Raw genomic sequence first — 25,898 nt, forward strand, 5'->3', positions numbered from 1 at the left:
TTTAAAAGAATTAAAAAATAAAATTATAAAAAACAGAAAAGAAAAAAATGGAAGAAGAAAGAAAAAAGGAAAAAAAAGAAAACTTCACAGAATTGCAAAAGCCAAATGTAGAGGCAGAGGTTTATAACAACAAAAAGAAGTGTGAGTGAATATACACATATATATACACACCCATAAGCAAATCAAAACAGTCCAACAAAAATAAAGTACAATAGAATGACCAAGAAGGAAACCAAAAATTATATCTACCAGAACAAAACTAACTAAAGAATAAACTAGAAAACAAAATTAAAGCAAGGTGCCAATTGGGGAATAAAGCAATGAAAATAAAACTAACAAATATATTGAGAGGAAAGGAGAGAAAGAAAAGAAGGAAGGAATAGATATGAAAAGTTAAATAGAGGTGGATAAAGAATATCTATATACATTAAAGATTAACTGCAAGGGAAAAGAAAACAGGAAGAGCAAGCAAAGGAATAAATGTAGAAAAAAAATAGACTTTTTTAATTAAAATTTTTAAAAGAGAAAAGGAAAAAAAGAGAGAAACTCCATAGAACTGCAAAAGCCCAATATAGAGGCAGAGGTTTATAACAACAATAAAAAAATGTGACTGAGGGGAAAAAAAAGCTCAAAAGCTTAATTGGATTCCATAGAGTCAACAAAATCGACAACTACAATAAAGGGGAGGAAAAAGGGAAAAGAAAAAAGAAAAAAATTCCAAAAGAATCTGCAGAACAAGTCAAAACATAAAAATAATAAGTATTTTTCTTGAGTCACTGCTATCAGAGTCCTTTCCCTCACTGGGAGTCGCAGGATAACCTTACCTCCCTAGATTGTCCTTCAACACTGTGCTGATCTCTGGAAGTGCTGTGGGGGCAGCTCAGATTCTAATCTGATCCTACTCCTGTGTATTTTTGGCTCCAATGTCCACAGCTATCAGAACTAGTGTGTTTTTGTTTTGTTTTGTTTTGTTTGTGTGGGAGTTCTCAATCACCTTTTATATATACCATAGACACAAAGTCTGCATAGTTGATCATGTGGATTTAATCTGCAGCTTGTACAGTTGGTGGGAAGGTTTTGGGTCTTCCTTAGCCACACTGCCCCTGGTTTTCAATTGTGGTTTCATTTCCACCTATACATGTGGGTCATCCACTGGGGTTTGCTCCTGAGGCTGCCCTGGAGGACTTGGGATTGCCCCTGTGAGGGCCAGGCATGGAGGTGGTGCAGCTGCTTGAGTTGCAGAGGTTCTGACAGCACCAGGTACTCAGGGGAGTTGACAGCTAGAGCAACAGGAAATGTAGTGCTCTAGAAGGATATGGCAACAAGTATTGGCCAATACACTCTAGCATTCTTACCTGGAGATACCCTCTCCCTGATAGATTGCTGGGAGAAATATCAATAACCTCAGATATGCAGACGACACCACCCTTATGGCAGAAAGTGAAGAGGAACGAAAAAGCCTCTTGATGAAAGTGAAAGAGGAGAGCAAAAAAGTTGGCTTAAAGCTCAACATTCAGAAAACGAAGATCATGGCATCCGGTGCCATCACTCCATGGCAAATAGATGGGGAAACAGTGGAAACAGTGTCAGACTTTAATTTTCTGGGCTCCAAAATCACTGCAGATGGTGACTGCAGCCATGAAATTAAAAGACGCTTACTCCTTGGAAGAAAAGTTATGACCAACCTAGATAGCATATTCAAAAGCAGAGACATTACTTTGCCAACTAAGGTCCGTCTAGTCAAGGCTATGGTTTTTCCAGTAGTCATGTATGGATGTGAGAGTTGGACTGTGAAGAAGACTGAGTGCCAAAGAATTGATGCTTCTGAACTGTGGTGTTGGAGAAGACTCTTGAGAGTCCCTTGGACTGCAAGGAGATCCAACCACTCCATTCTGAAGGAGATCAGCCCTGGGATTTCTTTGGAAGGAATGATGCTAAAGCTGAAACTCCAGTACTTTGGCCACCTCATGCCAAGAGCTGACTGATTGGAAAAGACTCTGATGCTGGGAGGGATTGGGGGCAGGAGGAGAAGGGGACGACCGAGGATGAGATGGCTGGATGGCATCACAGACTCGATGGATGTGAGTCTGAGTGAACTCCGGGAGTTGGTGATGGACAGGGAGGCCTGGCGTGCTGCGATTCATGGGGTCGCAAGGAGTCGGACATGACTGAGCAACTGAACTGAACTGATAGAGCAGCCTGCCAGGCCACACAGTCTACAGGGTCACAAAGAGTCCCACACGAGTGGAGCGACCCTGCATACATAGATGCATGACTTTCTTTGCCTGTGGCAGCTCTACCCCAGTGAGAATTGAGCATGAGGGTGGCACAGCTGCTTGGCTTGTGGGGACCCTGGCGGCACCTAGTGTGCAGGGACACGGACTGCCTCAGGTGCAGGAGTTATAGCCCTATTAGAGTCTTTTTTCGAGCCTCTTGTAGCTGACAAACAGAAGGCCCCTTTGGCCAGTCTTTCTCTGTAGCTCTGCCCATTCAGGTACTTAGAGGGCTCCCTTGCCTGGGGTCCTCCTCTGTTGGTCGGTGCGTCAGGCCCTTAAAGGGGTGCCCTGGGTGGGGTTCTACTGTGTAGTTCAGTGCATCACGTGTTTGATGGGCCAGCCTCTCTACCTGCCAATGCTGGCAAGTGGGGAGAGAGAGGCTATGGTGATGGCTCCACCCTCTGCGTGTGACTTAGCAGTACTGCCTTGCTTCCATGGCTGCCTGGCTTTCCTCCACCAGCATTTCCCACCATGATCTCCTCCCTCACATCCCCTTAATCTGTCTCTCTGCAGTCAACAGCAGCCCTCACTCTGGGATTGCTCCACAATCCCTAAACTCCAGCTCCCAGCCACTGCACTTTCCAGGGAACCAGGGTTCCTGTCTGGGGTATGTATGGCTGTGGCAAGGACTGTCTGATTCTCATCCCACTTAGGCTGCCACAGGTCAGCTGTTTCACTCTCAGCCTTAAATGTTTCTCCTCTGACTCAGACAATTGCCCCAATGTGGGGATTGAACCCCTGCTTCAGTTCTCCCACCTGCTGAGGGCAGGTCCAGTACTACTAACACTCCTGTTTTTCCCTCTAATTCCTTGGTCCTACCGAGTTTGGCATGGTTCTATATATTCTTTTCCACTGGTCAGTTACTCCTGTCCACTCTCAGCTGGTGTCTTGCATGCACTTATGTGTCTGAAGGTGTATTCTTGATGTATCCGTGGAGAGAGATGTACTCCATGTCCACCTACTCATCTGCCATCTTGTTCCCCCCTCCCCTTATTTTTAAATTAAGATTTTTGGTTGGCATTTCAGTACAAACTCTCAAAAATTAATAGAATGAATACAAAGAAAAGTAGAATGATAGTGTATACCTGAAAAGCACTATGAACCAATACAACATAATTTAAGATTTATACAATTTTCACACAACAGCAGGGTACAAATTCTATCCAGTTCCCATAGACTATAAACCAAGTGACACTGAAACATATCCAAGGACATAAAACAAGTTGCAAAATTTTCATTAGTCTTGTCAGATTGTTTTTCTTTGCTTCTACTTTTTCTCACTTCTGATTAAATTTATCCTTTGGCTAAAGTTTTTCCACAGACAAAAGGCTGGCAGAGGACATGAGGAAGAAGGAGCATAGGGTCCTGCTCCATTTCAGTACCACACAGCACTCTGTACCTCAAAAAGTTCATCTAATATCTGTTAAACCATTGAACAATTCCAAATTAGTTGATCATTATTCAATATTTTACATGTGTAAGGCACTGCAGGGACACAAGATGAGTAAGTCTTTGTACTAAGGAGGAAGGTCAAGGAAAGAACTCAGTGTTTCAGATTATAAGGCAGAATAAGATAGCAATTACTCTGGATGTTCAAAATAAGGGAAAGAATGGAAGTATCAAAAGAGGCTTCATTTGGAGGATGATTTCTGAGATAAGCCTTGAAGGAAAAGTAGTCATTTCACCTACAGAAGTGGAGATACAAGAAACAAAATTAACAAAGTCAGGTAAAAGGACAATATTAAGAGATAGTCAGGTGACAGCTGAATTTTTCAGCTTTGTTGAAAACTAATGCATTAGCAACCAAAGTGTAGCTCCATACATATTAGTAGATTAAAAATCCTTGAGTTAAAGGATAGCAAATTCATATCTAATTTGATAGATCTATTATGCAACCATTTAGATTTTTGAATAGGGAAATTAAATGATTTTAATGTCCCTTTGGAAATCTATTCTGAAGAAGTAAGAGACCAGAAGGTCAATGAAGAAGTTGTGAGAGAAATACCACTTAAGAAACAGTGAGGAATACTATTTCACACCTGCTAGGATGGCTACAATGAAAGAGAGAAAAAAAAATAGCAAGTGTTGATGGAGAGTAGAGAAACTGGAAGCCTCATACATTGCTAGTGGAAAAGTTAATGGCACAACCATGACAAAACCTTTGGCAGTTGCTCAAAAGTTACACATAGAGTTAACTTAGCAATTTCATTCTTAGCTATATACTCAAAAGAATTGAAAAGATATGTTTTCTACATGAAAAAACTTGTACATGAATATTTTAGCAGAATATTTATTTATAACAGCCAATAAGTGAAAAAATATATTCATCAACTGAAAAAATAGAAATAAATAGTGGTATATCCATACAATATAATATTACTTGGCAACAAAAAAGGAGGACATACTGATGCATGTTACAATATGAATGAAACTTGAAAACTTTATGACAAGTGAAAATGCAAAAGGCCATACACTGTAAGATTCCATTTAAATAAAGTTTCCAGGACAGGCAAATTTACAAAGACAGAAAGTGGATTAGTGGTTGCCATAAGGATAGGCAAAGGGATAAATAAACTAAGTATGGGGTTTCTTTTTGGGGTGATGAAAAAATTCTGGAATTAGTATTCATGATGGCTGCATAATATTTTAAATAAATTTAACAATCACTAAACAGCATACTTTAAAATAGTCAAAATGGTGAATTTTAACTAAATGAATTCATCTCATTTTTTAAAAACAAAAAAGAAATACTGAGGAAATAGTCTACAATGGTAGTCATGTGACTAGGAGGACAAAAGAGGGAAATGTTAAGAAATTACAGTCTACATTTTTTTTTAATGTTTACGCTTTTTTTATTAAAAGTCAGGAATTGATATTAAGCACAGCCAATAATTTTTGAAATTCATGTTAACAGGAAGCTGCCATGAAGCACAAAATGAATTTCATAATTTGAACTCTACTGAGATATAGAAGAATAATTTTATTTTTTACAGACATTTTCAACTACACAGCCAGTTTAATAAGGAAGGTAAGCTTATATCCCATCTGTCATGCACATTCTGTTACAGTGTATGATATTGGTGATTTCTGAAAAAATTAGTTGTTGGAGTAAAAGCAAATTTTTCATTAATTAATTTTTATTGAAGTATAGTTGTTTCACAATGTTAGTTTCTGCTGTACAGCAAAGTGAATCAGATACACACACACACACACACACACACACACATACACTCTTTTTTGGATTTTGTTCCCATTTAGGTCACCACAGAGCATTTAGTAGAGTTCCCTATGCTATATGGTAGTTCTCATTCATTATCTATTTCAGTGCAGAGTTCCAAAGAATAGCAAGGAAAGATGAAAAAGCCTTCCTTAGCGATCAATGCAAAGAAATAGAGGAAAACAATAGAATGAGAAAGACTAGAGATCTCTTCAAGAAAATTAGAGATAACAAGGACACATTTCATGCAAAGATGGGCTCAATAAAGGACAGAAATCACATGGACCTAACAGAAGCAGAAGATATTAAGAAGAGGTGGCAAGAATACACAGAAAGTGAAAGTGAAAGTTGCTCAGTCATGTCTAACTCTTTGCAATCCCAAGGACTATACAGTCCATGGAATTCTCCAGACCCTGATGCTGGGAAAGATTGAAGGTGGGAGGAGAAGGGGATGACAGAGTTTGAGGTGGTTGGATGGCATCACCAACTCAATGGATATGAGTTTGGGTAAACTCCAGGAGTTGGTGATGGACAGGGAGGCCTGGCATGCTGCAGTCCATGGGTCACAAAGAGTCGGAAATGACTGAGGAACTAAACTCAACTAATATCAGAGATTTTAACTTGTAAAAAAAAAAAAAGCTAAAATCAAAGAAACATAATTAGATATAGGAAATAGAGAAAACATGCATTAAAAAGCAAGAGCTAGTTTGTGTAGAAACACAACAAATTCAGTTTGAACCATCATGGATTCCAAATATGTTGTTTGGGTATTTATACTGAGATTAATGAATTACTATTAAAATAATGTCTATACTAATTCAGTGGGTGAGAGATTATACTTTTAAACATATATAACATTGGAAATTTTGAGAACTACAAGTCCGAAAATCAACTGTTAGAGAAGGTAAAGCCATCCTCATGGAACGAATCTACAATATTAATTTTAGAATTGGAAGATACCTTCACATTCAAAATCCCAGGGTTCTACCATTTCAATATCTCTCATCCAGTTTCCACTCAAAACACTTCTTAGCAGGTTCTTTATGAAAGAATATAAAAGACAGCCCCCATCTTCAAAGAAGTTCATCAAAGTGCAGCACAAAAAGAAAGGCAGAAAGAAGGTAAATACCCAACATTCAGAAAATATGTTGAAGCATACTGGGTTTCCAAGGTAAATACTCAATTTGCCCAGCATTTATTAAGTACCTCGTATCTTTCAGGACTCTGAAGTACTCTCTGAAGGGTGTAAAATGTAAGTAAATACAATCATTATAGTTAAGGACACTGGAGGCTGGAGACGGAGTAGTTTTGCTTCATGTAGCTATCTATGTGTGAGCAATAAGGGGATGGAATCACAATGAATGCTGTAGGGATTCAAAGAGGGAAAAGATCATCCTGAATAGAAGAGCTAGAAATGGCAAGATAGGTATCAGAAAAGGAACCTTAAGAATATGTTCTTAAGGTCCTGAATAAGTTCAGGACTTCCCTGGTGGTCCAGAGATTAAGAATCCACCTACGAATGCAGGGGACACTGGTTCAATGATTCTTGGTCTGGAAAGGGATCATGCCCCACTTGCCCCACATGCTGCAGGGCAACTAAGGGTGTGTGCCACAACTACTGAGCTCAGGTTCCCTAGAGCACATGCTTCACAGGAGAAGTCACCGCAATGAGAAGCACACAACCACAACTAAAGCATAGCTCCCCCACTCCACCACAACTAGAGAAAGCTGGCACACAGCAAGGAAGACCCAGTGCAAGCAAAAATAAATAAATCTTTTTAAAAAAGAATATGTTGGTTTAGGAGGCAGAACTGGCAGCAGTAGGTTGGTTCTAATCAGGGGAACCAGTTTAGATAAAATCATGGAGGCAGGAAGGCAGGCACACAGTACATTGGAGGAAGGCTGGAAGATAAGTTTTGAAACACAGCCTGGGTTGTAGATAAATAGTCTTGAATGCCAGAATGAGAATTCAGTAGGGATTAGAGAGTTCTTGATGGTGTTAGACCAAGAGAATGATATAATAAAAATTGTTGAAAATACTCATTTAGGGTTGGGTCATGGGCTCTGAGCTGCCCCTGCCCAATGGAAGCAGTAGTTCTAGGGGGAGACACCGTGGGTCCTGAATGTATCTTCCCCAATCAGACTGAGGAACTGGGGCCACATTGGGGTCCCATGGAAGGCACTGGGGATTGGAGCAGTGAGGAACCAGAGGAAGAACAAGAGGAAAGGGCGGCAGGACCAGCTGGCTACTCCTACCAGCCTCTGAACCAAGATCCTGAGTAAGAGGAGGTGGAACTGGCACCAATGGGGGATGGAGAAGATGTAGTTGCTGATATTCAAGATCATATCCAGGCCCTGGGGCTTCATTTGCCAGACCCACCACTAGAAAGTGAGGACGAAGATAAGCAGGGAGCTACAGCATTGAACAACCACAGCTCTATTCCCATGGACCCAGAACATGTAGAGCTGGTGAAAAGGACGATGGCTGGCATAAACCTGCCTGCGCCAGGGGTTCCTGCCTGGGCTCATGAGATATCAGATGCCCAGTGGGAAGATGTGGTACAGAAGGCTCTCCAAGCCCGGCAGGCCACCCCTGCCTGGAAGTGACCACCCTGAGAGCTGCCATAACTCCCTACATTCCAGGCCAGAACCAGCACAGGACTGAACACATCCTGATTGTCACATCCATCTCCATCCTCCCCAGCTCCCCTCCACATCAAGGCAAATCAGACTTCTTCTCAGACTTTATATCAGTTCTGTACATATGGGGATGTCGGCCCAAGCCCAACCCACCTTAGCATGTGTCATTCCGTGGAGAATAAAGAACCCTATGTACGCAGCTGAAAAAAAAAAAAAGAGAGAGAGAGAGAGAGAGAGAGAATACTCATCTTACAACATTTTGAAACACAGACTGGTAGAGGGAGCTCTGCATAGGAAAATCAGTTTTTAAAAAAAGGCTATTGTGATGACATAAGCAATAAGTTAGATTACTCTTATCTATCTTATCTAAATGTAATAATAAAAACAGAAAGAAAGAAATGAAAGGCACACGAGACATAGAATACATAAAGCTTGTAAACAATGCAGAAAGCAAGGTCAAGTGGAGTTTCAGGAGAATGGAGATGCTAGTGCCAAAACAGGCAAGCTAGAGAAAGGAGCCTGGAGTCAAGAAAGAAGATGAAATTATTCTGTGAACACTATTAAAATAGAAACATCTAAAGAAAAAACAGAAACATCTAAGAGCAAACAGAAACTCCTGGCAAAGTTTGGATTAAAGAGAAAGAAGTCTTAAAAATAAAATAAGAAATGCTAGAAAAATCAAACACTAGAAAGAAATTTTTAAAGGTCACTTTAAAAAAAATGAGGTCATTGACAATTTTCCAAAGAATTTTCAATTAAAATATAGAGATGGAAACCAGAAAGTGGAGAAGTGAAACCATGAGTAGTGAGAAAGTAGAAACGAAGAGTATAAATCATACTTCTAAAAATTGAAATAGAAAAACTTAGTCAATAATAAAATATTAGTTAAAGTTTTAACTAATATAAAGATATTTAACTAATATAAAGATAGTTCTACTATCTCTCTGGAGAAGATAGTAGAATACTATGACTTTTTACCAACAGGATGAAAAGTATTTCAATATTTTAACAATTGGCTTTGCCTTAATAGGGTATGTTGGTTGCATAAAAGCCCTGAACTTTCCCTAAGGAAACTCAAGCACAAACACAACAAGAGTACATGAAAGGAATTTTTAAGCAATCCTGATTCACTATAAAACAGAAAATGGATGAAAAAAATTGTGGTCAATTCATATAATCGAATACTCTACAGTATTCATATAATGGAATACTCTACAATAATTAAAATAAAGTATAGCTACAGGCAATGTGGCTAAATCTCACAAAAATAGTTGAGAGGGGGAAAAAAGCCATGAAAGAACACATGCCCTATGATTCTATCCATATAACTTCCAATCTGTAAAACTAAACTATATTGTATAGAGAAGCATAAATCATAAAAGAAATACAAGGAAATTATTACTAGGATTGTGAAAGAGAAGGATGGATATAGGAGGGATTCTGAGGCACTGGAGATATCTGTTAATTTTATAATTATATGATAACATCTAATAGTTTTAATGACCTTTATAATTATCTGTTGACTTATCCAATAAGTTTAATGAACTTTTCTATGTTATCTTATATTTTGCAATTAAGGAAGAAAAAAACAAGTAAATGAAAATCTCCCAATAACATCTGGAAGAAATGAGGGTTTGCAGCTGAAACAAGATAGCACAAATAATGACGTGAAGAGATGGGCAAAGTTTCAGATTACAGCAAACAAAAAAGGAGAGAAAATGATTGGAGAACACAAGAGCTGAAATGGTATTTATTCAAAGTCAGTTCATTACAGGACACGGAGCACCCTGGATAGAAGTAGAAGAGCTTCTTAAATCAGAGAGAAACTTCCGAGGCAAATTTCCCAAAGAAAATGGGCACCAAGGGAAAAGTAAGTAAATATACCATTTATTTGATCAATTCTTTTGGGGTTTTGTGTGTGTGCACGTCTCTTTGTACATCTGCTAAAAAAAGTTTCCTTGGGTATTGCTCTCAGAAAGCAGCAATTTAAAGCTGATCAAAAGTTAAGTCCCAGGGAATTCCCTGGAGGTCCAGTGGTTAGGACTCTGAGCTTCCACTGCAGGGGCACGGGCTTGTTCCTGGTCAGGGAACTAAGATTCTGCATGCCACATGGCTAGCCAGTAAAAGAAGCTAAGTCACCATCGAGATGTATGGATAAAGAAGACGTGATGTATACACACACACACACACACACACACACAATGAATGTTCAGTTCAGTTCTGTCGCTCAGTTGTGTCCGACTATTTGTGACCCCGTGGACTGCAGCACACCAGGCTTCCCTGTCCATCACCAACTCCCAGAGCTTACTCAAACTATGTCCATTGAGTCAGTGATGCTATCCAACCATCTCAACCTCTGTCATCTCCTTCTCCTCCCACTTTCAATCTTTCCCAGCATCAGGGTCTTTTCCAATGAGTTAGTTCTTTGCATCAGATGGCCAAAGTATTGGAGTTTCAGCTTCAGCATCATTCCTTCCAATGATTTTAAAACTCAACATTCAGAAAACTAAGATCATGGCATCCGAGCCCATCATTTCATGGCAAATAGATGGGCAAACAATGGAAACAGTGAGAGACTTTATTTTCTTAGGCTCCAAAATTACTGCAGTTGGTGACTGCAGCCAAGAAATTAAAAGATGCTTGCTCCTTGAAAGAAAAGCTGTGACCAATCTAGACAGCATATTAAAAAAGCAGAGACCAATTATATTTCAAAAACAAGTAGAAAAAGAGGTCGGGTTTGTGGTCACCAGAAGTAGGGCTGGGGTAAGGGGCATGGGGGTTGAGAGGGGGATGGAGAGGAAGAATTGCATGAAGTTAGTCAAAAGGTACAAACTTCCAAACCTCCAGTTATAAGTATGTAGTAGAGATATAATGTACAACACGGTAAATATAATCAACACTGCTGTATGTTATACTTAAAAGCTGTTAAGGTAAATCCTAAGAGTTATCACAGAAAATATTTTATTTCTTCCTTTAATTTTATGTCTATGTGAGATGATGGAGGTTCACTAACCCCACTGTAGTAATCATTTCATCATGTATGTATGTCAGATCATTATCCTATATACCCCTTGAACTTACACAGGGCTGTATATCAATCATATTTTAACAAATCTAAAGAAAAAAAATAAAGATGATCAAAAGGATATGAGTGACCTCCATGCTAGGAATTTACTCTAGAAAATAATTGAATTTGCCAAAATGCTTACTACAAGGGTGTTCAATCAAATACTATTTATAGTGGCCAAAAAAAGAGAGATTTCAGTACCTGCACCATAATCATAAAATTTATAGTTGTTAAAATGTTAGAAAAGAATATGGAAAATATTCATTGTATATTAATAAGTAGAAAAAAGGAGATTATAAAATATTACATACAATTTTGTCCCAAGTGAAAAAGCTCAAAGGATCTACTTCAAAATCATAAAGTAGAAGACAAAGTTACAGATGGATTTTGTTTTTTTTCTTATTTGCATTTCTATGTTTCATTTATAATAAAACTAATGATATTGAAAACACAGTTCAAATTGCATAACAAGTATCAAAAATACGTGTTCATGGGAACAAAGACTAGGAATATCATACCAAAAGTAAACACAGTAGCATTAGAATGAACTATAGGTCTATTTTTTTCTACTTTCCTTCAATATTACTTATATTTAAAAGTAAAAATAAAATTTTAAGGGGCTAAAATTATAGATTATAGAATCTTTAATACTTAATTTCTTTTCATATATTTTTATCCAGATTTCAAAGGGACAAAATCTTTAATGTACATTTCCCTGATAAATTTAATAATTATGTAAGCCTTATTTCTTAAACTTTTTTGTGCATATGAATCAAAAAAAGGCAGGTTTTGATTCAGTAGATTTTGGACAGGGCTTATAGCTCTAGCAAATTCCCAAGTGATGTTGCTGGTGTCAAGGAGGTTCACATTTTGAGTAGCAAAGTTGTAAAACACATCTGCTCTAGCAATAAGGATTCAGGTAATGCAGAGCTGATAAATCAATCGCTCAATCATAAAATACATATTGGCCATCTACTCTCTCCAAATCCTATAAATTTATCCTCTCTGTTCTGGAGAGGGAAAAAAAATCAAGGCCTTACATTAAGGTAAACTTTAATACACCTGTTCTTTTCAAAAATTAAAAGTGCAATGACTATAATGTAGACTTTGACTTCCTATTGTCAATTAAGGTCGCTTGTCTTTACAATAACTATGTATAACATCCAGCCACAAACCCCAAAACTCTCTTTCATGAAATAATGGTATCAACATGTTCTTTCACTTTTTTCCACGATATTTTTCTTTCCCTCTCTCTTCCTCCCTTCTGTTCTTTCCTCCTCCCCCTTTCCTCCTTTCTCTCTCTTTCTCAGATTATTAAATGCAAAGCAGCTATCGCCTGGGAAGCAAACAAGCCCCTCAGCATTGAAGAGGTTGAAGTAGCTCCCCCCAAGGATCATGAAGTTCGAATTCAGGTAAGTGTGGACTCTCCCAGGGCAGGATAAACAAGACACCAAATGCTGACTTGGCTTTGGTCAGGTCAGACCTATGTGGTTTGACTGAGTCTCAGGAGTTTCCCACTGTGGGGGATTACGTTTTTAGGCTCACATCAAAAACAGGTACTTATTCCCAGGAGGGATAAATTATAAGAATCAGACACAGGAATTTACATTAGATTAGAATTAGGTAGGTTTTCTTTTGTTTTCCAGTTGCCAGTTATTGACAAATGTTTTAAAAGGAAGATTGAGAGTTTGGTTCAAAATAAGAAAAGATCTGAAGTGCTAAGGGTCTTGGGTGCTCACAGGAGGGAACAGAAGCGAGAGGGCAGGGAGGAGATGGTACTGAGCAGAGAGGGATCATAAGTGACAGGGTGGGCCAATTTCTCTATTTTCCCTACAGTTGACCTGGCTTATATTTTTCCTCAGGATCACCACAGTAAGTTTTTGCCTGAGAATGAATGAGATATCATCATGAACAGAATCTTGAAGAATAATACAGGGATACTTTCTAATTAATTAAGATAATCCTTTATTTGATACAGCTCTTTTAACTGTAAAAGTTTATTACCTCACTTGTATTTCATTCAGTTTTAATAAAATCTGAACAAGCCCTGGAAGCCTGTGTTCCCTGCACTCCCTCTAATAGATTTTATTACCTTTGATTTCTCCTGTCCTAGAGACAGTGACTGCCAATTCTCTGTGTCATTTTTCAGGGACAGCAAAAGGAAGAAAACAAAGATGTATTAAGAGGAAAGAATATATCCTAATATATTTTTAACTGTTCCTTTTATTTTTCAAAATGCAGTTCTTTTACTGACCTCAGTGAGTGTTGTTAAGTTTCAAGGTGTCCTTGGCCTAAAATCATCCAAACCACCCTAATGATATAATTACAGAAACAGGACTCAAGTCTGTGATTGCTTTGCAGATAATTGCCACCGCCCTGTGCCATTCTGATGCCCATATCCTCCATCCTCAATTTGAGGGGGGGTTTTTCCCAGTGATCCTTGGCCATGAGGGTGCAGGAATTGTGGAAAGTGTTGGGCCAGGAGTGACCAACTTCAAACCAGGTATTTTACTTTCTGATTCCAACTAAATGGAAACATCAGGGTATTTCAGAGATAGCTTCTGCGGCACTATTGCCTTTACATGCTATAATCAATCTCTACTTACACAAGGGGATCATCTTTTCCAAAGCAAAACTAAGACACACAATCTATCACAATCTAGTAATGAGGCAGAATATCTGCAGTCAGAACTGTCTAATGAAATCTGGAAAACACAGTCACTTTATTTACATCCAGCACTGAGAAGTTGTCCTACGAAGCAAAGCTACAAAGTGAGCTTACACTGAAGCCTCCATGGGGGCACAGATGACAATTTACATTAACCTCCTCTAAATAAAACAGAACTATTTTAATACAGAAAGAATGAAGACCCTTAGGTAGCTTAAGTGGGAAATATATGCAAAGTTAGTTGAAATGTTTTCTAGGGAACTTGTAAGATAAATATATACAAAGCATGCCAATAGCTGAAATTATTTACTTTAGATGTTGTAACAGATCCACCAAATACTGGAATATGAGCTTTGCAATTGTCACTTATCTAGGATGAACCATACCCTTCTTTCCTTCTTTAATGAAGATGCTTCAAATTGAGAGGTATATTAGTATCTTCCTGTTCAGTTCAGTTCAGTTCAGTCGCTCAGTGGTGTCCGACTCTTTGCGACCCCATGAATTGCAGCACGCCAGACCTCCCTGTCCATCACCAACTCCCGGAGTTCACTCAGACTCACATTCATTGAGTCAGTGATGCCACCCAGCCACCTAATCCTCTGTCGTCCCCTTTTCCTCCTGCCCCCAGTCCCTTCCAGCATCGGAGTCTTTTCCAATGAGTCAACTCTTGGCATGAGGTGGCCAAAGTACTGGAGTTTCAGCTTTAGCATCATTCTTTCCAAAGAAATCTCAGGGCTGATCTCCTTCAGAATGGACTGGTTGGATCTCCTTGCAGTCCAAGGGACTCTCAAGAGTCTTCTCCAACACCACAGTTCAAAAGCATCAATTCTTCGGTGCTCAGCCTTCTTCACAGTCCAACTCTCACATCCATACATGACCACTGGAAACACCATAGCCTTGACTAGACGGACCTTAGTTGGCAAAGTAATATCTCTGCTTTTGAATATGCTGTCTAGGTTGGTCATAATTTTTCTTCCAAGGAGTAAGCGTCTTTTAATTTCATGTCTGCAGTCACAATCTGCAGTGATTTTGGAGCCCCCAAAAATAAAGTCAGCCACTGTTTCCACTGTTTCCCCATCTATTTCCCATGGAGTGATGGGACCGGATTCCATGATCTTCGTGTTCTGAATGTTGAGCTTTCAGCCAACTTTTTCACTCTCCACTTTCACTTTCATCAAGAGGCTTTTTAGTTCCTCTTCACTTTCTGCCATAAGGGTGGTGTCATCTGCATATCTAGGTTATTGATATTCCTCCCAGCAATCTTGATTCCAGCTGGTGTTTCTTCCAGTCCAGCATTTCTCATGATGTACTCTGCATAGAAGTAAAATAAGCAGGGTGACAATATACAGCCTTGATGCACTCCTTTTTGTATTTGGAGCCAGTCTGTTGTTCCATGTCCAGTTCTAACTGTTGCTTCCTGATCTGCATACAGATTTCTCAAGAGGCAGGTCAGGTGGCCTGGTATTCCCATGTCTTTCAGAATTTTCCAGTTTATTAGGATCCACACAGTCAACGGCTTTGGCATAGTCAATAGAGCAGAAATAGATGTTTTTCTGGAACTCTCTTGCTTTTTCCATGATCCAGCAGATGTTGGCAATTTGATCTCTGGTTCCTCTGCCTTTTCTAAAACCAGCTTGAACATCAGGAAGTTCACAGATCACATATTGTTGAAGCTGGCTTAGAGAATTTTGAGCATTACTTTGCTAGCATGTGAGATGAGTGCAACTGTGAGGTAGTTTGAGCATTCTTTGGCATTGCCCATCTTTGGGATTGGAATATAAACTGACCTTTTCCAGTCCTGTGGCCACTGCTGAGTTTCCCAAATTTCCTGGCATACTGAGTGCAGCAATTTCACAGCATCATCTTTTAGGATTTGAAATAGCTCTACTGGAATTCCATCACCTCCACTAGCTTTGTTCATAGTGATGCTTTCTAAGGCCCACTTGACTTCACATTCCAGGATGTCTGGCTCTAGATGAGTGATCACACCATCGTGATTATCTGGGTCATGAAGATCTTTTTTGTACAGTTCTTCTGTGTATTCTTGCCACCTCTTCTTAATATCTGCTGCTTCTGTTAGGTCCATACCATTTCTGTCCTTTATCAAGCCCATCTTTGCATGAAATGTTCCCTTGGTATCTCTAATTTTCTTGAAGAGATCTCTAGTCTTTCCCATTCTGTTGTTTTCCTCTATTTCTTTGGATCAATCGCTTAGGAAGGCTTTCTTTCCTTTTCTTGCTATTCTTTGGAACTCTGCATTCAGATGCGTATATCTTTCCTTTTCTCCTTGGCTTTTTGCTTCTCTTCTTTTCACAGCTATTTGTAAGGCCTCCCCAGACAGCCATTTTGCTTTTTTGCATTTCTTTTCCATGGGGATGGTCTTGCTCCCTGTCTCCTGTGCAATGTCATGAACCTCATTCCATAGTTCATCAGGCACTCTATCTATCAGATCTAGGCCCTTAAATCTATTTCTCACTTCTACTGTATAATCATAAGGGATTTGATTTAGGTCATATCTGAATGGTCTAGCGGTTTTCTCTACTTTCTTCAATTTAAGTCTGAATTTGGCAATAAGGAGTTCATGATCTGGGCCACAGTCAGCTCCCAGTCTTGTTTTTGTTGACTGTATAGAGCTTCTCCATCTTTGGCTGCAAAGAATAGAATCAGTCTGATTTCGGTGTTGACCATCTGGTGATGTCCATGTGTAGAGTCTTCTCTTGTGTTGTTGGATGGGGGTGTTTGCTATGACCAGTGTAGTTTCTTGGCAAAACTCTATTAGTCTTTGCCCTGCTTCATTCCATATTCCAAGGCCAAATTTGCCTGTTACTCCAGGTGTTTCTTGACTTCCTACTTTTGCATTCCAGTCCCCTATAATGAAAAGGACATCTTTTTTGGGTGTTAGTTCTAAAAGGTCTTGTAGGTCTTCATAGAACCGTTCACCTTCAGCTTCTTCAGCGTTACTTGTTGGGGCATAGACTTGGATTACCGTGATATTGAATGGTTTGCCTTTGAAACGAACAGAGATCATTCTGTCGTTTTTGAGATTGCATCAAAGTACTGCGTTTTGGACTCTTTTATTGACCATGATGGCTACTCCATTTCTTCTGAGGGATTCTTGCCTGCAGTAGTAGATAAAATGGTCATCTGAGTTAAATTCACCCATTCCAGTCCATTTTAAACAGGAATCCAAAATGGCAGTGGCCCAAAGACAAGGAAAGGAAAAGCCCGTGAAAATAGAAGAAAGGAAGGTCCTAGGGCCACAGTGAGGACCTCAGGTAGAACAAACAGCACTCCTGGCTAGGCCAGTTTACATAGGGCAGGCCCAGGGGAGAGGAAAAGATGTATAAAAAGAGGAGCCAAAGGGCCAGGGGTTTCTCTCTCTGTTGCGTACTGGGGCACTCTTCTCTTCCATGTCTTTGGGTCAAGGTGCCCTAATGCCTCGAGGATGGATTTTCCTGCTATTTTCTAAATAAAATAGAGCTGTAACACGGAGCTATAACACTGATTTGTCTAAGAGCTATAACACGGTCTGTCCAAGACCTGAGAGCTGTGACGCGCCAGGGGCTTTAATGACTCGTCACATTTCTATTCCAAACAAGATTATAGAAGCAAATTGCTCTTCAAAATTTGGAATCTACAAAGAAGTCCAGCCAATTAAGGCACAGCTCTGTCACTTACTGGCTGTGTAACCTTAGTCAGCTAAGTCACTTTTATGTGACTCAATTTAGATTTCCATTTTCTAAAATGGGGATAAAATAGTACCCATCTCAAAGAGTTGTTCTGAGAATTAAAGAGATAATATATGCAAGCAGTTAGAATGGTAACTGACACATACTAAAGGTTGAACAAATGTCAATTATCATTATTGGACTTTAGTCATCAGAGGCTAGAAGTCTTTGTTAAATTCAAATTGAATAAAAAGCAGAAAAATGTAGAATTTGAGTGAACTATGGTGAAACATGGAGATGATATATAATTTACTCTCCATATCAAGCCTATTGCCCACATCTCCTATAATTAAGGTGTTCACAAATGTAACAAATAATAGGCATGATATAGTAAGTAATAGTCATGATGCAGAGTGTTTCAAGGACAACAGAGTGCCAGACAGGATTCTGCACCTGATGGTATCAATACAGATGTGTTGCTTGACTGTCCAGCCCAGGAAAAAAGAAGGAAAAAGATAGCATATGCAGTACTTGGGAGAATCAGCAATCTTGTAGGTTAACAAAGTATTGTAGCTGCCTATACTTCCTACCGAATATAAGATATATACAATAAAGAATAGTGTTTTCCACCAATTCACCTGGTGAAAACTATTTATAAGTAACAACTATGCATCATTCAACACATGGCCTTTTTTTTCTAGGTGACAAAGTAATTCCACTCGGCGTACCTCAATGTGGAAAATGCAAGTTCTGTCTGAGTCCACGCACAAATTTTTGTGGAAAAATCAAGTAAGCTCTATAAGCTATTAGTAAGATAGCTGGTACAAATATTTTGAGCAATACATTGGCATACCTAAATGGAGTTTAAAATGTTCATATTCTGTACCCATTAATTCTTGGTGTGTATAAGAAACCATTGCAAAATCGCACAAATGGACATGCACTATTATGATCACTGCCACATTGTAATAACTAGAAATTGAAAATAGGGTAAATGCCTATCAATAGGAGAACATATTAACAATCATTGTGTAGTAACACAATGGAATTACCATATAAAAGTGAGAATGGCTAAACTTGCTCTGAATGTTTCAACCCAGAATAATCTCACACATATAATGGTAAGGGAAAGAAGCACGTTTATGACATACATTTAGTCATATACAATAACAATACCATATACCGTATTGTTTATGGTTTATGTGAATATAGTAAAGAAAATGATAAGTGCCAAATTGAAAATAATTGCTACTCAAGGTAGTTGCTAAACCATGAAAGACTGGGATTCTTGGCCTCCAGAGGAGAGGAATTTAGTCTGGGGCCAGTGACAAGGCTTGATCACTCAGAGCTTTTGTGTAATAAAGTTTTATTAAAGTATAAAAGAGAGAAAGCTTCTGACATAGGTATCAGAAGAGGGCAGACAGAGTGCCTCCCCCCCAACCCCCGCTAGTCTTTAGCAGGATATTATATAGTTTCTAGCAGGCTGCTAATTAGAGTAAAGAAATGTCTCAAAACTCAGAGTGGTACCAGGCCCCTCACCCACAACATTCATTTTGAGATAACATTGGCACAATGTGAGACATCCCTGGCCATAAAACGATTGCCATGAATCTTGAATAAAGGCAGGTTTCCAAGCAAATATATGGTTTCATTAACATAGATTAGGAGAACAAATGTGTGAGTAAAACATATTGGGTTCTGAGTTTTAGGTGGAACCTACTTGAAGACAGACTCTAGGGTAAATGCGTAGTTCATTAACATAGCTTAAGAGAAACATTTCCACAAGAGAAATGCATTGGTTTGCTCAAGGTCTGACAAAACTTAAGTTCAGGTGGAGCCAGGTGTTGTCATGGCAACACAGAATTGTAAGAGAAATCTCCTTTTAAGTTTGCATAGAGAAAGGGGAAAAAAATCTGACACTTGTAGTTGTTTCCTTCTGCCACTTAAGAGAGAGATTAAAAATCTGACACTTGCAGCCTGTTTCCTCCATTTGGAGACCCCTGGCCTTCCTGCCTTTCACCCTCTCATTCCCGCCTTTTCTTTTAGGAGAATTATGTTGCCTAGGGAAAGGGGAGTCATTCTCATTCTGTAACTGCTTCCAAGCTGGTAAGGGGCATTGTCCCTAAATTGGTGAGGCAGCCTATTCTCCTAACCTTCATATTGAGGGTCTCTGATCCAGGGGCCCCAAGTAGTAGTTAGAGGAAGCTGCGGCAGTCAACAGGAGTTTGAGCAACCATTTGTAACTTAAAAACCTCCATGCAACTAGAAAGAAATCCAGCTACACAGTTACAGATGCAGGGAGCAAACAGCAAAAACAGAACAATAAGCAAAAAGTCACATTATGTCCATAGTTAAGGTACAAAGTGTTGCACCTGTCAATTTTAGGATTGTTAGATGTCATCAGATTAATGAGGTATCACATATGATTGTTGTTGTCGAAGGTAGTCACAGATTTGGAGAAAGTCCTTTCCCTGAAGTGGAAGGACTCCCACCACGGGAAGCCATCCACTGATGAAGAGGGGGGCACTCCACAGACCCAGTAGTTACATAGATTGTGGAATGCAGTGTGGGAGTGAGCCCAGGACAGGAAGGCATAATCTTGAGGATCAAACAGCAGACTCAAGAAATTCGGAGTCAGCAGAAGCAGGCTCACATAGGTTATCAGGCCCATCTGAAAGGTACAGAATAAGAGCATAGAAAGTAAAGGCATAAAATGACATCACTTAGTTCTGGTCAGGGTGCCACTTCTTAACTCAAGTGTGGTGCACCCACGAATCAATTCCTGGCACTTTGACAGCTACGGGAGAAGAAAGAATAACCTGGTAAGGGCCTTCCCAGAGGGGCTTGAGGGATTGGCCCCCAGATCCCAATGCTTTTATCGGGACCTCTGTTCCTAGCTCAAACAGAAGCTTTTTTGACTCAGAGGCTGGGTCAGGAGTTACCTCCCAGAGTCCTTTAATGCATGTTGAAAAGCTGAGAGCTGAGTTACATAATCAGTTAATTCCAGGGCTTTAGGAAAACTTTTCCATTGAGCATTTTCAGGAATTACTGATTGTCCATCTTTGGACTGTAACCATCCTTATCAGTAACCTTTGCTCCTCTTTTCTCGTATCTTTCTAATTCTTCCTCAGTATGTTGTGGTTTTCCTTATCCACAGGACCTGTCCAGATCAAAGGCCTCTGTAGTGAAGGGGTTTCCTTAAGTGCCACCTTTCTGACTTGACAGCCAGCTGATTACCCTTGGCTCCTTTACTCCTGTCCCTGCTGTGCCCTTTGCAATGCATAACAGCTACTACTTCTTTAGGACAATGCTGCTGTGCTGCTGCTATGTCGCTTCAGTCGTGTCCGACTCTGTGCGACCCCATATATGGCAGCCCACCAGGCTCCACCGTCCCTGAGATTCTCTAGGCAAGAATGCTGGAGTGGGTTGCCATTTCCTTCTCCAATGCATGAAAGTGAAAAGTGAAAGTAAAGTTGCTCAGTCGTGTCTGACTCTTCGTGACCCCATGGACTGCATGCAGCCCACCAGGCTCCTCCATCCATGGGATTTTCTGGGCAAGAGTACTGGAGTGGGTTGCCATTGCCTTCTCTGTCTTTAGGACAATATATAGCAGTTAAAAGTCTCTCACTCTCTCTGAAATGTGCTTAATAGATTCTCCTGTTGCTATTTTAAATTGTCTTTCTTTCCAATTTGCATCATGAGCATGAAAAGTCAAATAAGCCTACTTAGAATCAGTGTAGATATTTACTCACTGCCCATTGCTTAACTCGAGAGCCAGAACCACAATCTCCACTAGCTAAGCACTCATTCCCTGGGAGAGATTTTGCTTCTAAAATCTGTTCAGCCATTACCATGGCATAACCTGCTTTACACTTCCCATCCAGAACAAAAGAACTGCCATCTGTAAATATTTCCATGTCAGGACTGTCTAATGGGGTATCCATCAGATCTTCCCAAGCTGCATAAAGTTAGAAATTGGGAACAATCATGATCAGGTGTTTCGTTTTCCTTTTCAGGAAGGAAAGTGGCAGGATTTAAGTTTCCACAAACTTTAAAGTTAGTTATTGGTCCTTCTAACAACAATGACTGATATTTAAGAAGCCAACTGTCTGTCATCCAAATATTAACCTTAGAGTTTAAGAATATACTCCTGTAGGCTGCTGGTGAGGCCTTCGGGGTTGTGTCAAAAATCCCAAGGCCATACCTTTTCTTTCAGTGACAAATTTATTTCTGACCCTGTGGGCAAGCTCAAAGCTGGAACTTGCAGGAGAGCAATCTGAAGAGCCTTAAAAGCCTTTGAGTATCTGGAGACCAAAGCAGTTTGTCAGTTTGGGCTTGTTGAGTTTCAGTTATAAGCATATACAAAGGCCAGGCAAGTTCCCCATAACTGGGAATCCAAATGCAGCAGTACCCTATAGTTCCAAAAAATCCTCTCAATTGTCTTAAAGTCATAGGTATAGGATGATTTAATATAGGTTTAACTCAGAAAGCAAACTTCAAATCAATGACTGAAAAATATTTGACTCGTTCAGGAATTTCAGACAATAGAGTATAAGGATTAGGCATTGTGGGGTGTAAAGGAACTGCAGCCTCATTTATTGTTTGTAAATCTTAAACTAGTCTCCATTTATCATTTGACTTCTTTATACCCATGATAGGAGTGTTGCACGGATTGTTACAGGGAATTAATAGCCCCAGCTCCTTTAAATTCTCAATAATGGGTTTTAACCCTCCCAACTGAACTGAACTAACTTCACCTTTCAGTGGATAGTGCTTTTTATGTGAAAATAAGTGTGGGTATTTGAGCTTGACAGCTACAGGAATAGCGTTTTGTGCTTGACCCACAGACTTTCCATCAGCCAACACTCTCGGATTTACATTTTGTTCAATTAAAAGGAGAGAAAGGGAGGGCTCCCTAGTCACAAAAACAGAGGCATGGACCTTATTCATTATATCCCTTCCCAAAATGGGTGAGGGAGACTCTGGCACCATCAGAAACTCGTGTGAAAATAGCAGAGTCCCAGATGCATACTGAAATAATAACATTTGGCTCGTCCAGACAGTCCCATTATGGAAGCAGACCTGGGAGAAAGAGGGCCAGGGGCTTCAGTAAGCACAGAGTAAGTTGCCCCAGTGTCCAAAAGGAAATCGACAGATTGGCACCCTCACAGTTATTAATACTCAGAGTTCCGCAGATGTAATTAGGACGGGAGCTCGTGTGGGGACCCACAGGCACCTTCAGTCCTGATTGTCTTGGGAGTCTGACCCCTGAAACCTACATCTCTGGGGCAGTCTCTCCTCCAGTGTGGTCCCTTGCAGACCAGACATGGAGCCAGGAGTGACTTAGATGCCTGAGGGCAATCCTGTTTGAGGTGCCCCTCCTTTCCACAGGAATAGCAAGCCTATCCCTTTTCACCTGGGTCCCTCTGGGAATTTTTCTCGGGCTGTTTAAGAATGGTTCAGACAGCCATTAAAAGGGCTTCCGCCTATTCTTTTGTTATTCTCTGCCTTTCTTTTCCTCATATTCCCTGCTATAATAGACTGTCTGAGCCTGTGGCAACGGATTATCTAAAGACTGATTTGGCCCATATGCCTGTTTTAATACTTTACAGCAGATATCTGGAGCCGATTGAGTGAAAAATCTATCTTTTAAGATCACTCTTCCCTCTTCATTTTTGGGATCAGTCTACCTAGGAATTCACCAGGAGCTTCCTTCTCTTCCTGTTCTGTTTTCTGTTTGGCAGTTTGGCATAGTTTAAAGACTTATTTTAAAGTCACATGTTCGCCTGAGTCCTTCAAAAACACATCTGACAAAATGACTCTGATCCCATCTTCCTTTAGCTGTGTTACAGTCCCAATCTCATTCTATAGTGGGAACCACCTGATTCTCAGTGGGGAGGGTGGCTATCTTGTCCTCCATCTTCCCAACTGGTTTGTTACCAAGCCATTCATCTCCATAAGCAACCGCTTTCCACAAAACTCGAGTTTTTGAGGCAGGAGTTAGTGTTTGTCCCAAGATATACATCACATTCTTCCAAGTAAGGTCATAAAGCAGAGTAACATCCTTGAAAGCACTAATATATTTTTCTAGGTGCTCTAAACAGTCTCCTAGATCCTCCTTGATTCTTTGTATTTCTTGATAAGAAAAGGGCTTATTAACTCTCATAGACTGATTACTTCTCCCAGTGGGTGCTTCATGAAGACACAACAGCTTGTGTGGCTGTTCCTCAGCCCCTCTGGCTGCTCTGCACATATGATCCCAGGGATAGACTGGAGAAACCTACTTTTCTTTATCTCTTTGTCTCCTGTCTTCCATCTCATCCAGTATGTCACCCTTAACTTTGCTGTTGACAGGGCTCACATTATATTGGAGAAGGAAATGGCAACCCGCTCCAGTGTTCTCCCTGGAGAATCCCAGTGACAGGGGAGCCTGGTGAGCTGCCGTCTATGGGGTCGCACAGAGTCGAACACCACTGAAGTGACTTAGCAGCAGCAGCAGGGCCCACATTGTAAGGTGAGTGCAGAGGAAAAGAGAGCGAGCTGGGCAGTCAGGCAAGAAAAAGGAAATTTATTAGAGGGAAAAGAGAGAGTGACTGGCTCTTATGGAGAACCAGCATTCTCCCTTTCTGACGGAGTCCTTCTTATACCCCACCAATGAAAAATTCTCTGAAGGGATGGTCACATAGCCAGAAGTCTGGAACCTGGTGGTTTCACAGCTTTGAGAAGTTAGGTGCCAGTGAGATAACCGAATGCCATTTGGGCAATTTGGTCAGTCTCACAGATCACTGTGATTTATTCTTTGTTTGCGAGGTCGACATAAGAAGCCATCTTATCAATGAGACCCCATGTGGGCCCTATCACACATGGGGCCTCATTGTCAGAACACCCAGGAGGGAAGATCCACCGCAACTGGGTGGGCTCCTCTCAAAAGGAGCCCACCTCCTCCTCTCTCTGGTGGTCCCCTCCCTTGGGCCTTACCAAGAAACTGAGATGAACTCCGGGATGGGACTCTCCACTTGTCTTCCTGGAGTGACATCCACACACCAGCCCACATTTCATCCATCGCTTACAAGTGTGAGTGAAATCCCATTCTCTCGGATCGTCTCTCTCTCTCCTCTCTTCCAAGTCCTAGCGTTAGGTAGGAGGATCCCCATGGCCCTTGGACCCTTGGCCTTGCACCCCGTCTGACTTTGAAATAGGGGACTCCCATTTCAAAGCAGACTATTATTACCCTCTGTGAAAGTCCTGAGAATGGGGATGCTTTTTCTCTCAGACCTTTCTCCTCACTTTCTCTTGCCTTTGTCTAACCTCCCTATTCAGCCACAATGGGAAATTCTCAATCCCATCCCTCAAAATCTACTCCTCAAGGTGCCTTCTCCAAAACCGAAAAGCCTTGGGCTTCCAAGGGGAGATAAGACCAAAGGTTTATTTATTTACTATTCCAAAATTGGCTGGCATAATACAGACTTGATAACAGGCCTCAGTTCAGTTCAGTTCAGTCGCTCAGTCAAGTCCGACCCTTTGTGACCCCATAAATCGCAGCACGCCAGGCCTCCCTGTCTATCACCAACTCCCAGAGTTCACTCTGACTCTCGTCCATCGAGTCAGTGATGCCATCCAGCCATCTCATCCTTGGTCGTCCACTTCTCCTCCTGCCCCCAATCCCTCCAAGCATCAGAGTCTCTTATAATGAGTCAACTCTTCGCATGAAGTGTCCAAAGTACTGGAGCTTCAGCTTTAGCATCATTCTTTCCAAAGAAATCCCAGGGTTGATCTCCTTCAGAATGGACTGGTTGGATCTCCTTGCAGTCCAAGGGACTCTCAAGAGTCTTCTCCAACACCACAGTTCAAAAGCATCAATTCTTTAGTGCTCAGCCTTCTTCACAGTCCAACTCTCACATCCATACATGACCACAGGAAAAACCATAGCCTTGACTAGATGGATCTTAGTCAGCAAAGTAATGTCTCTGCTTTTGAATATGCTATCTAGGTTGGTCATAATCTTTCTGTCAAGGAGTAAGCGTCTTTTAATTTCATGGCTGCAGTCACCATCTGCAGTGATTTTGGAGCCCCCAAAAATAAAGTCTGACACTGTTTCCACTGTTTCCCCATCTATTTCCATGGAGTGATGGGATCAGATGCCATGATCTTCGTTTTCTGAATGTTGAGCTTTCAGCCAACTTTTTCACTCTCCTCTTTCACTTTCATCAAGAAGCTTTTTAGTTCCTCTTCACTTTCTACCATAAGGGTGATGTCATCTGCATATCTGAGGTTATTGATATTTCTCCCAGCAATCTTGATTCCAGCTGGTGTTTCTTCCAGTCCAGCGTTTCTCATGATGTACTCTGCACAGAAGTTAAAA

At 40.5% G+C, this 25,898-nt stretch overlaps 1 protein-coding gene and 1 pseudogene across 1 annotated transcript in view; both read left to right on the plus strand.

Annotated features, from left to right (window-relative positions):
• Positions 1–7,575: 7,575 nt before the first annotated feature.
• Positions 7,576–8,230, plus strand: LOC138442396 (male-enhanced antigen 1 pseudogene; annotated as a pseudogene).
• A 1,592-nt stretch (positions 8,231–9,822) lies between these two features.
• Positions 9,823–25,898, plus strand: part of LOC138442391 (all-trans-retinol dehydrogenase [NAD(+)] ADH4-like) — a 40,179-nt gene continuing 24,103 nt past the window's right edge. The window contains exons 1-4 of the mRNA XM_069593646.1: positions 9,823–10,003; positions 12,511–12,612; positions 13,562–13,703; positions 18,238–18,325. Coding sequence (XP_069449747.1) covers positions 9,986–10,003; positions 12,511–12,612; positions 13,562–13,703; positions 18,238–18,325 — 350 coding nt within the window. The 5' untranslated portion in view covers positions 9,823–9,985. The remainder of the gene's footprint in view (positions 10,004–12,510; positions 12,613–13,561; positions 13,704–18,237; positions 18,326–25,898) is intronic.

This window comes from Ovis canadensis, chromosome 6, assembly GCF_042477335.2.
Source record: "Ovis canadensis isolate MfBH-ARS-UI-01 breed Bighorn chromosome 6, ARS-UI_OviCan_v2, whole genome shotgun sequence".
Classification (NCBI taxonomy): Eukaryota; Metazoa; Chordata; class Mammalia; order Artiodactyla; family Bovidae; genus Ovis; species Ovis canadensis.